We start from the raw sequence: 22,361 nt of genomic DNA, 5'->3' as shown, positions 1-22,361 counted from the left end.
GAAGAATAATTGCATTGAGATTTGACGAAGTGGGAGTATTATATTTTTTTGGTTTTGTATTGGTATATGTGGAATAGGTGAAAAATAAACTTATTTTGAAGAAAGATTATGTACTAATGACAAATAAAAGACAAGAGGGAGTAATATAAATAGCTGGATTTATTTTTTTTTCTTTGCACATTTGTAAATGAACTTATTTTCCCTAAAAGTTTGAATTGTACTCCACTATGTAAGAAAATGATGTGGAGACAATGATTTGATATTACTGGCATATTGAATTCTAAAAATACAACACATGCTTAGCTAATAGATGATGATGTTGCACACTTACATGTGCTTTAAAATACTCTAGATAATAACTTGCTACTGAGTGATGATGTGACACACTTGCATGTTGAGTTTTAAAAGTTAATGGACATCAACTATATAGACGGTATAGATAAGAATGTATAGTATGGATAGTCTAACCCGAACCATAAAAGTCAAATGTGGAACAAAAGTAAAACAAGCGAGCTTTTCAGAAGGTTGGGTGCAACCTACCGTTGTCTTTGCTATTTGCGACACTATTGCTGTTAGCTACACCGCAGTATCGCTGAATAACCCACACTATTACTGTTAGCTACACCGCACTATTGCTGAATAACCCCAAGGCATAGATTAGTCTTGTGGTTTTCCAAACTACTTTTTTAGATTACCACTATCTGATGGTATATCATGATTATCAGGATAACCGTGAAAACCGTAAGTTTACCATGAAAAATTGTATGGTTAAAAATTTAACAAGGTAACCGCATATAAGTACCTCCGATAATCGTGACGTAACCGTACAATATTCTAATCGAGGACATTGTTGTCCCTGTAGGATGGAACACGTGGCCATACATGAAGCCATCCTAGAATACAATTCACGATTCACGCACTACAATGAATGTGGATTTCACCCCCAATTATTGAAGAAGATTGGAAACTTATATGAAGAATATTTTAGCATATGACGAGACGTACATCATGTTTCCATCAAAGATGAACACTGAGCCTGAGCCTGAGTCTGAATATTTCTGGTGACTGAAGAATGAGCTGGCTAGCAATCATAGTGAAGTAAACCATTCTTAGCTGGCAGGATCTCGCCGAGTAAAGCCTGATGTTTTCAATCAGCTTCGATTGCAAATTCCCGTGAAAAAAGGAATGTTTTTAAGTTGCTGTGCCAGGTGCTGCCCTTGAGCACCACCAGTGTGGTGTGTGGGCAATTGATTGAACCGTACAAGGTTTTGATTGGTGATTTGCCAATTGATTAATAAATTAATGCCCGTAGTTGCATATTGTTCCAGAGCTTAATTGGGTACTTGATTACATCATCATATATAGCGGCAGTGGTATAGTATACTAGGTATATAAAGTTTCTAGATCGAAACTCCACTAAACACTGCAGTCTCATATGGTACTAGAAATACTATATATAACTACCTCCGTTTCAAAATGTTTGACGCCGTTGACTTTTTTAAACATGTTTGACCATTCGTCTTATTCAAAAAATTTAAGTAATTATTAATTCTTTTCCTATCATTTGATTCATTGTTAAATATATTTTTATATAGGCATATAATTTTACATATTTCATAAAAGTTTTTGAATAAGACGAACGGTCAAACATGTGCTAAAAAGTCAATGGTGTCAAATATTTCGAAACAGAGGGAGTATCATAAATGGAAACTCTTTGAAATTATACTTGTTCCCGGTACAAATCTAAATAAGTGAGAAGTGAAACCCTTCATGCTGAACTACTGAGCCACGTCAGAAGATATGGACAGTCCGAATTTTGCTGCAGATGTTACTCCCCATCAGATCCTTTTATTGGCAAAATATCTTCTTTTTCCTTCAAGAAACCTCTATCTACTTTTACTACTTCCACGTCTCTAGATAATAAACTTAAATCATTTTCCATTTCGCTCCTTCCCTTCCCTAGCGGATCGCGATGACTCCTAGCTCTCTTTGCACGCAAAGCGCCGCCACCTTCATCTCCATCCCATCCCGCCGGTCTCAGCCTCTTTCTCCCCATCCCCTCTACCAAAGCCAGTCCTCCCCATCCCCATCGACTCTTCTCTTCTTCTCCGTCCTCTCCGCCGCTGCCTCCTATTCATCACCGCATCCAGCAGTGAAAGAAGGAGAGCTAGAGGGGAAATGATAGACAAGGAGAAGAGGGAGACGAAGGCAGGGACGTAGATGAACTAGCAGACCGTCGATCCGGCGTGGAGGAAACATTATTGTTGAATTCTGATAATTCACATAAGTTGACATATGGAACTCATATAGGATTGTTAATGCAGTAATCATTTGTCCTATATATGAATTATTGATTCGATCATAGAAGCAATCAAATTGTACAGGATATATAACAGGAATTGCAGATATATATTACTAGCAACACAATTAGTTACAGGAATCCCAGATATTATTACTAGCTATACAATTAGGATCATCCGGAGTAGAAATATATAGTACACTAACAATAAATTCCACAACCATATGCTTTGCATTTACTGAAACTTATAAAAGGAGACAGCAAAATTATATCCAGGGTTTGACATTTTGGACTAAAATTTCGGATCCTTCCGATATGATATTATTTTGGCCAAAATTTTTCATTTTTTTAATTTTTCATGAATTTTGGTAATATTGCTCAAAATTGACTAAATTTTGTTCTAAATTTTGGACCGAAATTTCTGAAATTTTGTCATATCGGCACTGCCCGATACAAAGGCCAAAAAGGAAAAAGTGAACCCTTGTTATATCTACAGTGTTGCCATGCAATTTAATAGCGTTGTTCTTTTTCTATGCACTGTTGTCTTATCACAATAGGATGTAGCTGTATATATCTTATTTGTTGATTTTTCAGCAATCCTGGTATATATAATTCTATCGATTTATACAAGAAGAAGAAGAAGCTATGTTCACGTAACATTTGATCATTGATCTTATTAGAAAAATATTTCTTTGATGATAAAACAAGTCAGAACAAAATAAATAATATTTATATAATTTTTTTAAATAAGATGAATGGTCAAATTTTATATAAAAAGTCAACAATGTCATCCATTTTGGGACAGAGGGAGTATATATATTTTTTCTAGATTAATGAAGTCAGCACGGGTGTCTCGTTGTTGACGGGCACATGGTCTATCACTAAAATAATAATTAGTTATAGATGCGAGCACCCGTGTCAGTCTACAACTTAAAAATTCGAGTGGATTCGTTCCACCATAAAAACTCTAACCAGTTGAACTACGCTCACCTCACGACGGAGTATATTACTTTGTATGTTTGGGTAGGTATGCTCCGGCCGTGACCTACCGGCTGGCTAGCGCCTGAGCACCCGCGCGTTGCTCGGCACGCAGGCGCGCCCCACCCTAGCTGCCCTGCCCTCTTCCTCCCGGCAAAACATGGCTGCCACAGTGCGTAGCTGGAACGTGCCAACGTACTTGTGTTACTAGGACTCTCTAGAGTACACAGATGCACTCACGCGCCAATCATTATTAACCACTCGCGCCCACGCCACAGCACAAACCATCATTCTCGAACACGTATCAATCAGCCTTGCTAGCTACTACAAGCAGCTATAAAAAGCGCAGAGGCAGGCAGACGAGATGAGATCGCCACAGCCAAGCTCTCGCACACACCGATCAGTCGGTCATAAACGCCATTAGAGACCAAGCTCAAGAAGAAGAAGATGCGGCAGCAGCAGCAGAAGAGGAAGGTGGCGTCCGTGTCGTCGGCGCTGGTGATGTCGCTGCTGCCCATCCTCTACGCGTCGCTGCTCCGCCTCCCGCCGGCCGCGCTCGCCAGGGACACCACCTTCTGGTTCCTTCTCTCCAACTGCATCATCGCCATCATCGCCGCCGCCGACTCCGCCGCCGCCGCGCCAATAACAACTTCGTCGTCGTCGTCCCACGGCCACGACGACGTTGACGAACCGGCCCTCCTCGCCGCCGCCGTCGTCCCTGCTGCTCCTCCTCCTGCAGCGGGTGATGATCAGCTCCCCGCAGCAGCGCCGGTGGCCGTACGAAACGACGATGAGATCAACGAGCTGCCGTCGGCGCCGGCGGTGACATCGTCGGCGACGCCCTCCTCCGACAACCCGCCGGCGTTCATCGCCTCCGACGATGTCGCAACCGAGGGTGAACGGCCAGATCAGCAACCACAAGAAGCAGCAACCGACGGCGAAACCCACGGAGAGGCTGTCAAAGGAGACGACGACGAAGACGAAGCAGCAAGCGACAAAACCACGACGACGAACAAGAGCCTCCCCTCGTCATCGTCAGAGGAGCTTGCGATTGTCACCTCCAACAACGACGACGATTACGACGACGGCGGTGACTCTGCGTCGTTTGGCGAGGAAGACGAAGGGAAAGTAGTGCCGTGGGGCATGCCGGCGCCGGCGACGACGACAGGCGGCGGCGGCGGCAAGCAGTACTGGCAGCTGAGCGACGAGGAGCTGAACAGGAAGGTGGAGGAGTTCATCACCCGGTTCAACCGAGAGATGAGGCTGCAGATCCTGCAGGAAGCCGGTGTCTGACTCACTCACTCACTCACAGCTACACCTCCATCATAGTGGCGGATCTGCCGTGAGGCGGCGAGGGATCGAGTCTCCACTACTGACAATAGGATTATGAGAGTCTTTCGAGCCCCTCTAAAATTTTCTACCACATATATCTATTGGAAAAAGTTATGTACATGTGTAGTTTGTTCAGTCTCCTACTATTTCTTCTTGGATATGATCCACCTTCTAGTATATATGTTCATATAATAGCATGCAACTATTATATATTGAGCAATGCTCCGGTGCTTTCTACTTGGAGTATTATACTACAAGTAGAATTAATCTCAGCCGTTCATTTTAAAGGGTAGATTAGTAATCTCCTAATATATATTAGGGGCAATTTTGGCAGGATCTATTTTCTCTGTCTCGGTCGGTCTTGGCTTGATCGCATCAGGTCCGACGAAAAGCACCGCATCTCGCCCGACGCACGTTGCTTATCGCTACTCCTCCCGGCACGCCGTGGTGTGGTGCGGCGAAACCCTCAGGCGTCCCCTCCTCCCACCTCTCACCTGTCTATCCGTTCCTCCTCCTTTCTTGTATTCCACGCCGGCATCCTGGTTCGCCGTCGTGGCCTTCTGTCCGCTGCGAGTGGCCTTCCGCGCGCGTCCGATTCCGCCGGAGCCCCTGCGCAAGACCTGAGGTTCTTGGCAGCGCCCACTTTGGAGTATTCAATCCATTCCGCCGGCGAGTAGTGATCTCCATTCCGTGTTGCTCCGATTGTGTGGGCTGCGGCCACTTGGGAGGCAACTGCGATACATTCCGGCGCCGTATCCCCAGTCCCCCTCCGTGCGTGCCCGAGTCTTGTGGCTTGCATCGGCGAGCACCTCCTCAACCGCGAGCACGGCATGAGATGCAGAATATGCAACAGTGTCGCTCGCTGCGTGCTGCCGTGGAAGGCGTCGCCGGCGAACCTGATAGACCGCAATGCTCAGAGGTTTCAGCACATCCGTGCTCGCGGCTGCGTCAGGACACTGGATCGGACACTGAACGATGCATGCGGCATGCCCGATCTACTAGCTCAGGATGGTGGCCGGCGACTGTCCGCACGCTCTCCTGCGGGCATGACTTCCACGAGGATTGCAACATCGTGAAGTGGCTCCGTGACAACAAGAAGGCCTGCCCAGTTCATTCTGCTTGTAATATTCAGTTGTATGGTGTGTCGAATACTTCATTGACTAATTGACGAGCTTTGAGATACTGATGTTTATTGGATCTTGTGACTGTCCCAATATATTCATTGTTCAGTAATGGTTTAAGTAAAAAAGAAAAGGTGAATAGTGATGGACTACTAGTAATGTCAATGTGTTGACCATGTCAGTGTGTTGTGCATTTTTTTTGTGTGCAACTGTGATGGGGTGAGATGAGTCCAGGCAATTTGAACTGAAATATGTCATCCTGCTCCTGGATCAGTAAACAAGTTGTTTTGCTCCTGAAAGAGTGAGACTGAAAAAATCTGATAAACTGCTTAAATGAGATTTTTCACTATCAGAGTTTTGCCCATATGTAAATTGCATTTCAGTCAGAGCTGTAATTCAGGATTTGTTTTATATTTCATACCATCGAAACATCTAACTGCATTCTGTCATATTCTGGCGCTCTGAATCATCGCTACATGATTCCTTTCTTGTGCTCATATGGGGGTAGCTAAGCCCTCAATTGCCACTAAATTGATTTTTTTTTCAGTCATAGGACAATGTCTACTAATGGGGGCTTAGAACATCTTGATTCACTCTTTGCTGCAAACTCCCTGGCCTGGTCTACTGTCGTGTTTATGCAAAAGCATTTGCATTAGCTCCGCGGCAGCTTGTGAAGTCATGCACAGTCCCTATTCATGTAGCATCCAAACACCTCATTCCCAAGTCCCTTAGCCGCTCGTACGGTCGCCGGCGGCGACCAAATGCCACCGCCTCACTCGAGCTCCGCCACCGCACGTCGCCGGCTGCCATAGCTCATTTCTTAGCCAATCCGAGCCGTCCACCACATCCCCATACTACACTCGTTCATTCCCAGCTGCCCATTCCTCCTACCTCGCCGCCGTTCGCCGGAACCCGTCGAACTTCGTCCGCCGTCCAATTGCCCGGCGATCTCCTCTGTCTTGGTCAAAGCTACATGGCAGGACTAGTCGTCCGCCGTGGGCAAGGACCTTCAGCGGCTTGGCGAAGAGGAGAAGGGCCACCCTTGGTCGCCGGAGGGGGAGGAGATGTCGATCGCGCTGGAGATGATGGAGGCGGAGAGGGAGATGGACAAGCGACGAAGTCGATGATGGATGGGGTCAGGCACTTGAGAATGGCGAAGGTTTAGAGTTACTGAATAATAATTTACGATAATACTCTTCCATGAATTATTATCTATGGACAAATATACCCCTCCACGTTTCTACTACCACTAAGAGTGGTGGTAGTAGAATTAGATCTCAACCCTACGATTATATACGATCAACGGCTCGGATTATTTTCTACTATAAGTAGAAAGCACCGGAGTGAGGCTCTTATATATTTGTATTGCATATAGATGTACAGGTTATATATAATACAAGCGCATCATATATGTTAATTAGTTTGCTTATGTACGTCGTTAATTTGTGATAGAGTATAGTGTACTCCTTATGTCCTATTAAAAAAACCTAATCCCCCATTCTAATCCTAAGTTTTAATTTGGATTAGGTTTTTTATGGGACAGATGATTGAGTTTTTTAGGGGTAGAGGTGTAGTGTACATGCATTTTCTTTGTGCACAGTGCACATGCCATGTAATGCAGGTTTCAGGCTTGTTTGCAGTGTTATACACAAGACTGTTTTGTTCGATGAGAGCGACATGTTAGATATGACATGGATCGAGTCAGCTACCTAAAGAAGCTTCGGATGATAAATCTACACGTACGTACGGCCGGGCCGGCCATGGCGATATCAAACATTAAGGCTGGAATTAAGGTGACAGTTCACTCTGGAGTGTGAAGTGATGTCACGGATACAAATCAGGGCACGATTTAGTCATGGATATCGAGCTATCGAGAGCCGTTCGTTTACTGTGCTCGGTGAAATCATGTCCACATATATACGAAATCTGCAGCGAGCCAGACATAGCATCGATCAGTCACTCCCCAAAACCTGCAAATTAACTCGTCCACTGATCATTCTGCGGTTCATCTCACAAGTTCTCCTTTTCTAAGGGAGCCTATGCATCGCCAGTCTTATCTAACAGCTTAACCTCGAGCACACAAAATATTAGTACTAACTCCACTTTTAAGTATATGGATTTTTTGAATTTTTTACATAACTTATGAACTTACGGTTTAATAAAAATTTATTATGAATATAAAAAATATAAATCATGATTAAAGTATATTTAATAATACAAGATGGTATAGAAAAATAAATAACATTCATGTAATTTTTTAAATAAGATAAATGGTATAGAAAAATAAATAACATTCATGTGTTGAGTCTTAAAAGAACATTTTCAACACGATTAAGCCTGTTCAAACAAAACCTGGCTCGGCCCACATACGCACCAGGCTGGGCATGGGCCTCCATTTTGTGGTCTGATAGCCTGAAATAAAAGGAGGAAAAAGTACACCGAAGGTCCCTCAACTTGTCAGTGAGATACAAAAACATCCTCGAACCGCAAAACCAGATATGCGGGGTCCCTTAACTATATAAAACGGTCACTCGAGGTCCCTTGGTGGTTTTGACGCCCGATTTGACGTACGTGGCGGCTGAGTCAGCGTGGGCCCCACATTTCAGGGTGCCACCTCATCTCTTCCATCTTATTTCCCTCTTCTCCCTTTCTCTCACTTTTCTCAGGCTGGCGACGGGCGGCGATGTGGGGAGGAGGCCGCCGGGGGGAGGGGAGAGAAGGAGGTCCGGTAGCCGGTTGGAGGCAACGCCACCGTCAGCATCATCGTTGTCGCCGCCGTGGCACAACGCCGCCCGTCGTCGGCTGTTTTGCCACTGCTGACTCCGTCGCCTCGGTACACTAGCCGTGCTTCGCCGCCGCCCGCGCTAGCGCGATATCGTCGATGGCTTCCACCCGGAAAAGCTCATCGTCGCCGGCTGTAGTTTAGTACCCGCGTGCCGCCGCCACAAAAAAACTCCGACGTCCGCACCGATGAGGACATGTAGAGAGAGGGGTTGGAGCCGTGCTGGCCGGAGGAGCACGACGGCTGCCATGGTGACTCACCGCCGCTGTTCCCCTCCACTCCCCTCTTTCTCTTTCTCTGCCCTAAGCTCGCCAGTGCCGCATCCATCTGCACTGCCGCCACCGCCGCCGCATCTATCTCTCTCTCTCTCATCACCGACACGGATTGCTCCTTGGAGAGGCGTAGCTTCTTGCGCCGCCGCATCCACGGTGGTAGTCGTCGCCACGGCGAGCGGCCCCGGCAAGCTGTCGCTGTGGGCGCTGGTGAAAGTGGTGGCGCCGCTCCCTCCTCTCCCACTAACGCCGCCGCACGCTGCTCCCTCCTCTTCTGCTGGTGGCCATCGGGGAGAAGGGCGGAGGACTTGGTGGGGCCGCCACGTCGCCGTCTTGCCCCCCTGCGGCCGCCAAGCTCCTCTCGCCGCCGCCGACGCCCCTCCCCTGCTCCCGCGTCACCGCCTTGCTCTCCTCCCCGCTGCCACCTTGCTCTCCTCCTGTCGTCTTGCTCCCCCCACGGCCGCCAAGCCCCTTTCGCTGCCGTCGATGCCCCTCCCCTGCTCCCGCGTCGTCGCCGCCTTGCTTCCCTCACCGCCGCTTTGCTCTCCTCCCTGTTAGAGTTAGAGATAATGTGTGCATGTGATAATGCATGTGATAACAGAATAGAAGTTAGAGATAATCTTGGGGTTAGCTTGGATTGAGATGTAATTCTGTTATATCTGTAAAACCACGTTGGAGGTTGTTTCCAACACTGATCAATATATACGTGCGGCCTCGTACAGAGGTGATAACGCTTCCTAAAAGTTTTATATGGTATCAGAGCCATACTAGCCACAAACAGATCAATCTGGCGATGGCGAGTTCCTCCAGCAGCGCCGGGAGTCCTTTTTCCGGTCAGGCGGTCGCAGAGAAGCTCACCCGGACGAACTTCCTTCTGTGGAAGGCGCAAATCCTCCCGGTGATCCGCGGTGCCCGCATGGAAGGGTACTTGACAGGCGCGACACAGGCCCCGCCGGCTGTGATCGACGCCAAAGATGGAGAAGCGACCGTCAAGGCGTCGAACCCGGCGTTCGAGACGTGGATAACGGCGGACCAACAGGTGCTGGGTTTCCTTCTTTCCACACTTTCCAAAGAGATCCTCACCCAAGTCATCAGTATGGAATCTACCGCACAAGTATGGAAGGCCATCACGGAGATGTTGTCTTCCCAATCACGTGCGCGTGCTTTGAACACGCGGCTGGCGTTCGCGACGACCCTCAAGGGCGATCTCAGTGTCTCTGATTACATCAGTAAGATGAAAGTCCTCGCCGACGAGATGGCATCTGCCGGCAAGCCGCTTGATGACGAAGAACTCATTTCCTACGTCCTGGCTGGCCTCGACGACGACTACGAACCGGTCGTCTCCTTTCTCGTCGGCAAGTCGGAGGCTGTCTCCCTTGCCGAGTGCTACTCTCAACTCCTGAGCTTCGAGTCCAGGCAGAAGCTTCGTCATGTGGCTGCACATCAGGCTTCGTCCGTCAACGCGGCCAGGCGCGGTGGCGGAAAGGGCGGTGGATACACTCCCTTCAATCGCGGCGGGCGCAGCGGCGGCAACAACAACGGCGGGTGCAGCAACAATGGAGGTGGACGTGGTGGCCGCGGCAACAACAATGGAGACCGGGGTGGCAAACCACGTCCTGTGTGCCATCTATGTGGCAAAACGGGGCATGTTGTCGCTGATTGTTGGTACAAGTATGATGAGAATTTTGTGCCTGAAAATAAGATAGCTGTTGCAGCCTCATATGGTGTAGACACAAATTGGTACGTGGACACTGGAGCCACGGATCATATCACTGGAGAATTGGACAAATTGACGACTCGGAAGAAGTATAATGGCAAGGATCAGATATATACGGCAAGTGGTGCAGGTATGGACATTAAACATATTGGTCATTCTGTTATTTGTACCCCTACTCGCAATATATACTTGAAAAACATCCTTCATGTTCCCAAAGCCAAGAAAAATTTACTTTTTGCTCATCGCTTAGCCCTTGATAATCATGCCTTTGTTGAAGTTCATTCTCGTTTCTTTGCCATCAAGGATCAGGTAACGAGGAATCTTCTTCTTAGAGGGCCTTGCCGCAACGGTCTCTATCCCATACCAAAATCGTCGTCATCTTCGTCCAAGCAAGTCCTCGGAGTCATCAAACCCACTATTTCCAAGTGGCATAGTCGTTTGGGTCATCCGTCTTTTTCTATAGTTCAGAGAGTTGTGAACAATAATAATCTCCCATGTTTAGGAGATCTTAATGAGTTAGGTGTGTGTGATGCTTGTCAAAAGGCTAAGAGTCATCAACTTCCCTATCCTAAGTCTTTCAGTGTGTTTAGTCATCCCCTAGAACTTGTTTTCTCAGATGTTTGGGGTCCTGCTCCTAATTCTTTTGGTGGCAGAAAATATTATGTTAGTTTTATAGATGATTTTAGTAAATTTACTTGGATCTATTTGCTTAAAAAGAAGTCTGAAGTTCTTCAGAAATTCTCTGAGTTTCAACAACTTGTTGAAAGACTATTTAATCGCAAAATTATTGCTATGCAATCTGATTAGGAGGAGAGTATGAAAAACTTAATGCCATTTTTACTAAAATTGGGATCACTCATCATGTCTCTTGTCCCTATGCTCACCAACAGAACGGTTCCGCAGAACGTAAACATAGACACATTGTTGAAGTTGGTCTCTCCTTACTTGCTCATGCTTCCATGCCTCTCAAGTTTTGGGATGAGGCTTTCCTTACAGCTACTTATCTTATTAATCGCACACCAAGTAAAGTTATACAGTACTCGACGCCTTTAGAGTGTCTCTTGAATCAAAAACCAAATTACTCCTCCTTGAGAACCTTTGGATGTGCGTGTTGGCCGAATCTTCGACCCTATAATAATCGCAAACTTTAGTTTCGCTCAAAACAGTGTGTTTTTCTTGGCTATAGCAATATTCATAATTGAAAACTTTCAACTCGAGATTTGAAAATTTTCAAGTCCAGATTTGAAAAGTTTTTAGTGAAGATTTGAAAATTAAAAATTTTGAAAACTTTGAACTTAAATTTGAAAACTTTCAACTCAAGATTTGAAAACTTTCAAGTCCAGATTTGAAAATTTTTAAGTTAAAGATTTAAAAATTTTCAAGTCAAGATTTAAAACTTTCAACTCAAAATATTTGAAAATACGTGTGCTAAAGATTACAAAAATTATTAGAAAAAAAAGTAAAAAGGAAAGAAAAAAATCGTGGAAAAAAGGAAAGAAAAAAGAAACCACGCGGGGAGGCGGCGCCGTGTGCGCGCCAATTAGCAACACCCTAGGGCAGGCTCAGCTGTACATTTTTGGCTTAGGTTTTTATAGGCCCAGTCTTGCATAAGGTTTGAACAAGCCCAAATACAAGATTTTAAAATACAAAAGGGATATTAGGATAAATAAAAGAAGTTACAAATTAATCTGTCCTATTCTAATATCTTTCGAGCTACATATAAAACATGTTCGATATAGAGGTTAACCGGCAACGACCAATGAAGACACAAAGAATATTATAGGTTAGTCAATGACCCCAAGGAGCATATCACCACAGAGGGCAAACCAATGAGAAAATGGACATTTAGCCATCTTCAAAACACGGTTTTGCTAGAATGCCATATTCAAAACGTGATTCGATAAAATGCCAATATCAAGGCCGCGCAACTCGCCGGATTGCCATTTTCTTATTTTCTCTTAATTCCGAAATCATTTTGCCTCTTCTTTGTGGTGATTAGACGGAAATGCCCTTGGGGCCAATGGCAAGTCCATCTCTTCTCTTTCTTTCTCTCCTTCTTCGTTTTGTGCCGCCGGCGGATATGGTCGAGTGCGGCGAGGTGGTCGTCGTCGTTGCTGATGAGGGCATCGACCTGTCGGATGCGGCGGAACAAGTTGGCGACGATGGTGTGGGACAGGGCGAGGCCGAGCAAAGGCCATGGGGCTTGGTTGATGGCAGCGATGAAGAAAACGTCTCAGCAGCGGCTTCGAGCTTCGGCGAGACGATGCCAACTCATTCCATTCGATATGAAGCCATGCATGTGCATCCATGAGGTTGGTTAGGTCCCAGGGATGGTGCATGTGCAAAGAATCGACGAGGGGGTCACCGGAGCGGAGAGAATCGAAGATTGACGCTGGCGGCCGAAGTTGGAGAAGACGATGTCGATCTCCCTCCTCGATGCTCCATTCTTCTCGGTTCTTGAGGGGTTTTGAAGAGGACCTCAAGAAGGAGCTGATGGCGCGGTGGCTTGCTCCGGGATGGACGAGGATGGCCGGACGTCGACGATGCCGAAGCGGCAACGCTCCAGGACGACGATGGCACGGCGGTGTTCCCGTTGCTACAATGGATCAAACGCGATGGCGTCAAAAGAAAGTTTGTTCTGCAAGATGAATTGAGTATGGAACGCAAAAGGGATAAGGACGACCGTGGCTTGGTGATGAATATGATCATCGTCTTCATCTCGGCTGGCGATGGGATTGAGACCAAAGAGGCAGCCCATGCTTGTTCTCTCGATATGGTCGGTAGTAGGGTGGAGAGTGAGATGGGGCGACCGAGTTGGGAGAAGACCATAGCTACCGCCGCCACCGCCACTCAATGCGCTAGCGAGGCCATGGTATTTTGTCCCCTGCTTGCCGCGCTCACGAGGAAGGCAATTTCGTCTCATCATCCGGTGAAGGAGAAAAAAATGATTTCGAAAATGCACAAAATGGCAAAAATGGCAAAGTGGCGGTGAGTGCGCGTTTCATATTGGCATTTTAGCGAAACGCGTTTTCGAAATGGTATTCTAGCGAAACCATGTTTTGAAAGTGGCTAAATGTCCATTTTCTCCAAACGAATAGGGGTCCTTCCCCTTTAGAGGTAGCTAATGATGGTCGAAAATAGAGGCAAAGTCGGTGCACTAGGTAGAGGAAGTGAGGGATTAGTGAAGGGTGTTGCATGGGATAATAAGGAAGAGGTGAGATGGGCTAGCCACCGGTCATCAAACGCATGATTAAATTGAAGGCCTCTAGCTTAAATATACTTAGTTTGAAAAATGTTGTGATGTCTATAAGACCAAAGAAAGTGATGCTTGTAAGTCAAGGTGGCTAGTGAGTGATCAGGGTCATGGGTGAGGTCTACGATATACCATTGTCTATCCTTGACAAAAGACAAACAAAATAAAAATTGGTTGCCCGAGGAGAATGCTACTCCTGGTGGCAGTTATCTTGATGAATGTTCCTGGATAAGAAAACATATGTTTGTGAATGTTGATTTATGTATTGAGTCTCGGTAGGTTTATATAAACTCTAATTTAGATCATAATACTATCTTTATACATCTCTAAATGTTATATACTTTTTTTTTGGAAAAATACGACTAGCGTATATACAAGAACTTATATTCGATTCCAAATTTTATCGTCATTTTACCACATTTCATCAATACCATTATTCTTTTGCAAGTATTCTGACAGTGACGTCTCTGAAATACTACAGGCACCCCCGTCATCCGAATCATGGATATCTCGGTCTTTTTCCTCACAAGACAACCATACAAACAACTTGCACCGCTTATATGTTAAATGAAAGTGACGCATAAAGGGCAAACAATAATAAAATTCAGCGACTTTTTTTTTCCTGCGCCGACAACGATTTCACGTGCACGCTAACTGAAAGCATAAAAGATATTTCTCTTTTTTTTTTTTTTGCAAACTAGCGTAAAAGGTATTTCCTCCGGTCATGTTTTTGCTTTTATGAAACGAAAAGAAGATATTTTTTCTAAAAAAAATCCAATTTACTTTCTCCAACTATTTTATTGGATCACTTAACCACCTAAACTATTTTTAAAATGTGACATGGCTACTTAGGTTATTATATTTTTAGACGAAGATAATAAAAATATATTTAATAAAAAAAAGAACATAAAGATGTTTGTGACTTGTATTCTCTGTTTAGGTTTTATTATTGTAACTTAAGGTTATAAGAAACAACCATTTGATAACTAGTTTTTAAAAAATCTGGAGAAGCTATGAGTTTAAACTCATAGTGTATTTTCTTAATTCTATATAATCACGTCATTTCAGAACATAAATAAAAAAATTAAACGATTTAAATAAACTTTTGATTATACGAAAAACCATACCCGCTGCCTGGAATCCCTCGCAGATAATCCCACCAACAAGCAGAAACATACAAACATCCAGACGGAACGCATGCCGAACGGTCGAACGGATGGCTCGGCCCGGGACTTATCGCGGGGGGAGGGGGATCGGATCCTAACGGGAAAGACGGGAAAATCTCCGGCATCGCCGCCAATTTCTCCCGCACGCCGCGGCGCTGCTCCCCCTCCCCTACCCACACACTCCACCACCACCACCACCACCACCACCCGCACGCGCGCCGCAACAACCTCACTACTGCCTATCCTACCTATATGGCACGGGGTGTGGGTCCCTCCGATTCCCCCGCCACGCCACTCCTCTCCCCTCCCCACGCAACCGCCTTCCTCCGCCGCCGCCGACGCCGACGCCGACGCCGACCCCTTCTCCCAATCTGCGGATTCCGGCGGGGGTCCCCCCCCCCTCCCACCGGCGGCGCCCGGTGGTCGTGGTCGTGGGGGAGGGGAGTCAACGAACGAGCCGAGCCGCCCGCTTGCCGGAGCTCTCTATCTATCTCTCTATCTCTATCTCTATCCCTCCAGATTCCCTCCTCCATCGAATCTCTGATATTTGGAGGGAGCGACTCGACGCAGCATCGCATCGTAAGGAAGGTCCCCTCCACTGTCGATGGATGTGAGGTTTCTTTCCAAATTTTTTCTTCCTTTATTATTAATTATTAATCTCTCTCTCGCTCACAAGCATACCATGCGTTTCATGTGCCATTATGCCTCATCAGTTTGATATGATATACGGTATGGACGGTCTCTAGTCTCTGTCATCAATCGATCGCATTTACTACATAGATATGGAACTAACATGGAAGAAAAAGTTGTCAGATTCTTTTCCTCCAATCTGTATTAGGAAAAATAATTTGTCATCAGTTGATCGCATTTAATACATAGATATGGAACTAACAGGGAAGAAAAAGATGTCACCAGTTGATTCTTTTCCTCCAATCTGTATTAGGAAAAATAAGTTGTCATCAGTTAATTATTTGTATTTTTCGTAATAAGTGTGTGTGTGGAAAGGACATTCCTCCAATTTGTATTAGGAAAAATAAGTTGTCATCAGTTAATTATTTGTATTTTTCGTAATAAATGTGTGTGGAAAGGACAGGGAAGAAAAGAACTTGCAAAAGTGTAATTGCAAGGCAATTGATTTGATGCTACTTTTGTGGGGGTGCTCCTGTTTATTTATATATATGCCTATTTGCACTAAGCAGCAGCACCAGCTCGACGAGGAGAACCAGAGAGCCGCGCTCTTCCACTCCTCTGCCCCATCTTCCTCTTTGGGAGCTGACGGGGAGGAGGAGAGGGAGACTGTGCCACTGCTGTCCTGCAAGATGGCCGACGATAAATCTGACACTGTCCAGGTCTCCGAGGATACGGCGCACCAGATTAGCATTGGTAATTTTTCATCAACCGTTCTTTGTTAATGTCTAGGCGAATGTCTTATGAATGATCGTGTGATGTGTTCTCTCCTTTCTTTTCATAATTGCGATCCTTAAGTCTTCCTAGCCTCCTAGTTGAACACCACGGCGCCTGCATATATTTCTCCTTTCTTTTGTCCTCATAACCTATCGGACAAATAGACACTGGTTGTTCCTTTGCCACAGATAGGTAAAGAAAAAGAAGATCTGATTCATATTCATCATCTTGAGGCCTAATTCATTAAAAGAGCTGGAACATGAAGCAATTTCCTTTTGTCTTTAATTTCTTACAATTTTCAGTTGTGGCTCTTCTTACTGCTTTTAGCTGTTCCCTCTGAAAATATAAACTTGATGCAGAGCCACAGACCATGGGTTGTCATTTTGGCTTAAAAAAAACATTGACCTTATGTGGTGCGTATGATTATTGATTGACTTACGAAACACTTTTTTTTTCACTTTCAGATCCCTGGTATCAAGTTGGATTCATTCTGACAACCGGGGTGAATAGTGCATATGTTCTGGGATATTCTGCATCAATCATGGTCCCTTTAGGCTGGATTGGTGGGACATGTGGCTTGATTCTAGCTGCTGCAATATCCATGTATGCAAATGCTCTTCTTGCTCACCTTCATGAAGTTGGTGGCAAACGCCATATCAGATACAGAGATCTTGCTGGGCACATATATGGTAAATATTAATACACTCAGTTCCCTCATTTGGCAAATATTCGATAAGGCATAGTTTCATTCTCTTTCCTTTTTTTTTCTTTAACTGTGCATGTTTCTTAATCATTCCCCTCACACCATATTTTTTGTATTTCATACTATTTGAATTTCTTTCCTTTTTTTTCTTTAACTGTGCATGTTTCTTAATCATTCTCCTCACACCATATTTTTTGTATTTCATACTATTTGAATTGGTTATGAAAAACTTGCTCTGGGTTTTGTTTATTAATAAAAAAATGGTAATTTTGCTTTTGCAGTATGACTGAATTACCTTTATTTCAGGTAGAAAAATGTATTCGCTTACATGGGCTCTGCAATATGTTAATCTATTCATGATCAACACTGGCCTTATCATTTTAGCTGGTCAAGCCCTGAAGGTACAGAGCAATCACCATCACCCAACTCTTCTTATGGTGAAATGCCGTGTTATTTCATAACAAGAGTTGGGCCCTTCTATTCATTATCTCAGTATCTAAGTTTAGAATTTTTTTTTCTTTTTGGGAATACACATGTTGAATTTCACTGGGAAATCTTTTTCCCTCCTGGACTCATTTGTGAACTTCCTTTCTGCAGGCAATATATGTATTATTTAGGGACGATGGAGTTCTAAAGCTACCCTACTGCATAGCATTATCTGGGTTTGTCTGTGCTCTTTTTGCCTTTGGAATCCCTTATCTGTCTGCTCTCAGGATTTGGTTGGGATTATCAACAGTTTTCAGTCTCATCTATATAATGATAGCATTTGTCATGTCGCTTAGAGATGGTATTATACTTTGGTTCCTTGTTCATCTGTCCTTAATTTCTTGTGCATTTCCATTTGTTGGCATAACAAGCTACTCGTACAAAAATTTCATTACTGGTTTTCTTTTGAAGGGATTACCACACCTGCAAAGGATTATACTATTCCCGGATCACATTCAGATAGAATCTTCACTACGATAGGTGCTGTAGCAAACCTTGTGTTCGCTTACAACACTGGAATGCTCCCAGAAATTCAAGTTAGTCAGTTTAGTACATATGGCCAGTGACTAGTTTATTTACCATGATATTACCTTATGTGTATTATATATTGCAGGCAACCATAAGGCCTCCTGTGGTCAAGAATATGGAGAAGGCTCTATGGTTCCAGTTCACTGTTGGTTCGTTGCCTCTTTATGCTGTTACCTTTATGGGGTATTGGGCGTACGGGTCCTCAACATCAAGCTATCTACTGAATAGTGTGAAGGGACCAATTTGGATAAAAACTGTGGCAAATTTATCGGCGTTTCTTCAGACTGTCATAGCATTACATGTATGTCCACCTTACTATATATCTAGTCCAAGCTACATTATTGTCAATTAGTAATGGTTATTTCTTTTTCAATTTGATTTGTTTATAATCAAATTGACACTCAATGAAGTAACATGAGGTCGTTTTCTATATATGCCAGATATTTGCAAGCCCAATGTACGAATTCTTGGACACAAGATTCGGCAGTGGACATGGTGGTCCTTTTGCAATCCACAACATAATGTTCAGAGTGGGTGTCAGAGGAGGCTACCTGACCGTCAACACCTTGGTGGCCGCGATGCTCCCCTTCCTTGGCGACTTCATGAGCCTGACGGGTGCACTCAGCACCTTTCCCCTGACATTCGTTCTTGCAAATCACATGTACCTCACGGTGAAGCAGAACAAGATGTCCATCTTCAGGAAATGCTGGCACTGGCTGAACGTTGTTGGCTTCAGCTGCTTGTCCGTCGCAGCTGCGGTTGCTGCGGTGAGACTAATCACGGTCGACTACAGTACATACCATTTGTTTGCTGATATGTGAGGCTGGAAAGTGCAAGCATGCAGCCCTGGATCAGCTGTAAATTCGTCCTCTTCTTTTTTATTTTTTTGGTTAGGGGATGCATGTAGGTCGATAGAATGATGGAGATTGCAATAAGTAATTTGGCTAAAATGTTGTCCAGATTTGGTTGTTTGAGGTGCAAGATGTTTGCCTCAAAACGTACCGCTATGGTTCACTTTTTAAGAACTGTACTGCTACCTCTGTTTGCGGAGATTTTTGTCTGCAGGCATGCAGGATGAATATTATTCAAGTGCTCTAATAGTTTGATCTCAGCAACATCAAACTGTCCTTAGATATAGACATAGATAAAACCACCTTTTAATTTTGTGAATTTTAATCTTAATTCGGAGAATTTGGCACTAAACAATTTTTCTTTTTGTTTACAAATTAGGCTCTGTTTAGTTTAGCGGTGAAAAGTTGTTGTGTGTCACATCGGATATATGGACACACATTTGAAGTATTAAACGTAGTCTAATAACAAAACAAGTTAAAGATTCCACCTGTAAATTGCGAGACGGATTTATTAAGCCTAATTAATCCGTCATTAGCAACTGTGGTACCACATTTTCAAATCATGGAGCAATTAGGTTGAAAAGATTCGTCTCGCAATTTACACGCAATCTGTATAATTAGGTTTTTTTTCTATATTTAATACTTCATGCATGTGTTTTTTTTCTATATTTAATACTTCATGCATGTGTCTAGACATTCGATGTGTCAGGGTGAAGAGTTTTTTTTGCGTGGAACTAAACAGGGCTTAAATGCCTCTGTGACGGTATTTCAAGAAAAATCTACAATTCTTCCAAAACCACTCCATATCCTAATTTTAGTGGATGGTCCGCATCATGTAAAAAATAATCACTAATTATGATTATAATCAGTTTCTAAATTTTAGAATTAATTTTGTAGCATTTTTGTCACTTTCATTGCCCGCGCTCTTAACTTAATTGCTAAAAAGACAAGTAATAAATCTAACTAAAAAATATTCTTTGAAATCAAACTTTAAAAATTCAACATACTTACAGCTATTTTTAGCTTCTAATGATGAAGAGTATAAATAGATCACTCTAGAGCTTTTCTTTGGTTTGCTTATCCTTATGCTTATAAACCTTTTGATTTTTAAAAATTAATTTTGAAGTTGATTTTATGGTTTTTCCTTTTATTGTACTTTATCTTATAACATTTTATTTTGAATCGATTAGGACACGGATACAAAAATTTTACCCACAACTGTTTTTTTATCGCTAATATACTATACATATACATATAAGTACAAGCATAAGCAAAATAATAAAGCTGTTATTATAATCCGAATAAAGATATGGTCATCGTGGCCATTCACAGTACAAGACACTACTATGAGGAGCGTCAGACTCCCACATAGGATGAAGATAGAGGTCCTAAATCAGTTTCTCTCACAGTGCAAAGTGGTTCTAGGGGTGTTTTAATTTTGCATGTCAACCTATGTCATTTTCTATTTAGTCCTCATATTTTGTAATTTTTAGGGGACCCAATATTTTACACCAAACACCCTGGAAATAAAAATAAATAAATTCGCCCTCCATCCTCATCCAGTCATCCTGCACTCCCTCTAACATTTCCCCTTTCCATCGCTCTCCCCCCACACCAGCGCCGCTCTCCATCCCCATCTCTGCCACTTCCTCTTCCCCACCGCTAGTGGGGCTCCCTTTCCACTCCACCGCCGGCGTCGCTTCCCCTTCCCCTACCGGTGGCGCCGCTCTCTCTCGTACCCCAAAGTTGGCACCACTCTCCCTCTCTCTTCCACCGGCACCACTCCCTCCACTTTCCTCCACTATTGCTCGACTGAGCCATGCTGATGGCCACCCCTGCGCCCCCTCCTCGTTAGATCCAGCCTAAGACTCACCGGATCTGGCCTTGGGAGACAACGACGAGAGCCATGCGAACTTCTCCTTGACCCGGGCCAAGGTCCGTGTGAGCATGGTTTCTAGGAAGAAGAGCTTGGGGATGGAGAGAAGGTCGTGCTCTAGTGCTTGGAAGGGAGCGGAGGAGCGCATGGGTGATGAAGACACGGTGGCTAGCATTGGCTGGTCGAGGGGATTGTTGGGCCTATTTGGTTCTCTACCCTACCAATTCAATGGTAGTGCCAAAATCTAGGCAAATTTTGGCACTACCAATTCTTTGGTAGGGTAGAGTTCATGTAAATGTGTTTGGTTTGCTACTATTTGCTATCAATATGCTTTTTATAGTGAAGAAAGTTCTAGAGTGCTACCAAATTAGGTATGAGCATTGCCGATGCTTTGGCTCTAACCCAAACCAATCAAACTACTATTTGAATTGTCAAACAATTGGCAGGGCACATTTTGGCATCAATCTAAAATGGCCCGTTGTCGCTCCATTTGCCTAACCACCTTCCTCCTTCTGGTCCTCGTTGTGGTGGTAAATAGGAGTTCACGAGGTTGGAGAACATATCAGAGAGACGGAGATGCTTCTTGCAGTTGGTGGCTTGGACCTTGGGTACCACATGTTTAGACGGTGGTGGTAGAACAAACACCACCACTAGGAACATTTTAAAGGAGTATAGACAATTGCTTTTTTAACATAATATGATATAGATTTTACCTCGATTTTCATTAGCACACTTTTCAAACTACTAAACGATATGTTCCGTGTGAAAACTTTCTATATAGAAGCTGCTTTAAAATATCATATGCTAATAGTTTTCTCATTTTATGTGCAAACTTAATCTTTATCTTCATCAGTTTCAAACACCACCAATAAGTTGCAATGTTCATTTTATATTATAAGTCATTTTAGTCTCGTCCTAAGTCAAATTTTTATAGAAAAAATATAGATGTTGCTAGGTTTTTTTTATGAACTTGTCAAACTTGGACAACCCCCAAAAAAATTATAATATGAAATGGACATTTACCGGGCAAGATTATTAAAATCCACCGGGCCCTCAATTACATTCGTTAGTGTTTGTATTTTGTATATGTGCCTCTGTCTTAGTCACGGCGCTGGGCACCGTCTTCTGCTGTAAGCAACAAAAGTAAATTTCACAAAACTACAGATACTATGTCCAATTATTAAAAGCCAACTCTTGACGAGTTTCTGAACGGTTGCCAATGATTTGAATAGTCACTACTAGAAAAACAATCTTTTATCCTAGTCCCCAAAGCATAAATATCTCGATTAGATTAAAAACCGGTATTAGAGATGTTTTAGTACCGGTTCTAAAAGTCCAAGTCCCTAGAAACATCTTTAGTTCCAGTTGGTGTTACCAACAGATACTAAAGATGCCTCCAGGGTTAGTTCAAAAAGAAAGCATCTCTTTCCAAGTCATATGTGTGTAGTAAGTGGGATGGTAACGCGCGTAAGGGCTGAAGTGAGAGATTTTGAGTTTGAATCTCGATTTACTGGTCTCGGTTGCTACAACCGGTAATAAAAGGGGTTGTTAACCGGCAGTAAAAATGAGTTCTCCTGTAGTGAGTTGAACGAC

General features: G+C 43.9%; 2 protein-coding genes and 1 non-coding gene across 3 annotated transcripts; all 3 read left to right on the top strand.

Annotated features, from left to right (window-relative positions):
* The first annotated feature begins 3,631 nt into the window (after positions 1-3,631).
* LOC127768362 (uncharacterized) lies at positions 3,632-4,844 on the top strand. Its single transcript, XM_052293920.1, has one exon. It carries the CDS (start codon positions 3,725-3,727, stop codon positions 4,568-4,570), a length of 846 nt encoding a protein of 281 aa, XP_052149880.1. The 5' UTR covers positions 3,632-3,724; the 3' UTR covers positions 4,571-4,844.
* A 5,213-nt stretch (positions 4,845-10,057) lies between these two features.
* On the top strand, positions 10,058-10,196 carry LOC127769085 (small nucleolar RNA Z247). The gene has a single exon (XR_008016655.1). It is a non-coding gene; the product is annotated as a small nucleolar RNA Z247 (small nucleolar RNA).
* A 5,186-nt stretch (positions 10,197-15,382) lies between these two features.
* LOC127768842 (proline transporter 1) lies at positions 15,383-19,156 on the top strand. The gene is made up of 8 exons (XM_052294496.1): positions 15,383-15,530; positions 16,120-16,303; positions 16,789-17,013; positions 17,334-17,428; positions 17,625-17,814; positions 17,925-18,049; positions 18,127-18,342; positions 18,482-19,156. The coding sequence occupies exons 1-8, from the start codon at positions 15,525-15,527 to the stop codon at positions 18,860-18,862; spliced, it is 1,422 nt and encodes a 473-aa protein (XP_052150456.1). The 5' UTR covers positions 15,383-15,524; the 3' UTR covers positions 18,863-19,156.
* Positions 19,157-22,361: the final 3,205 nt, after the last annotated feature.

This window comes from Oryza glaberrima, chromosome 3 (assembly GCF_000147395.1).
Source record: "Oryza glaberrima chromosome 3, OglaRS2, whole genome shotgun sequence".
Taxonomy (NCBI): Eukaryota; Viridiplantae; Streptophyta; class Magnoliopsida; order Poales; family Poaceae; genus Oryza; species Oryza glaberrima.
The sequence above is the reverse complement of the archived record's forward strand: the minus strand, read 5'-3'. Positions and strand labels throughout refer to the sequence as shown.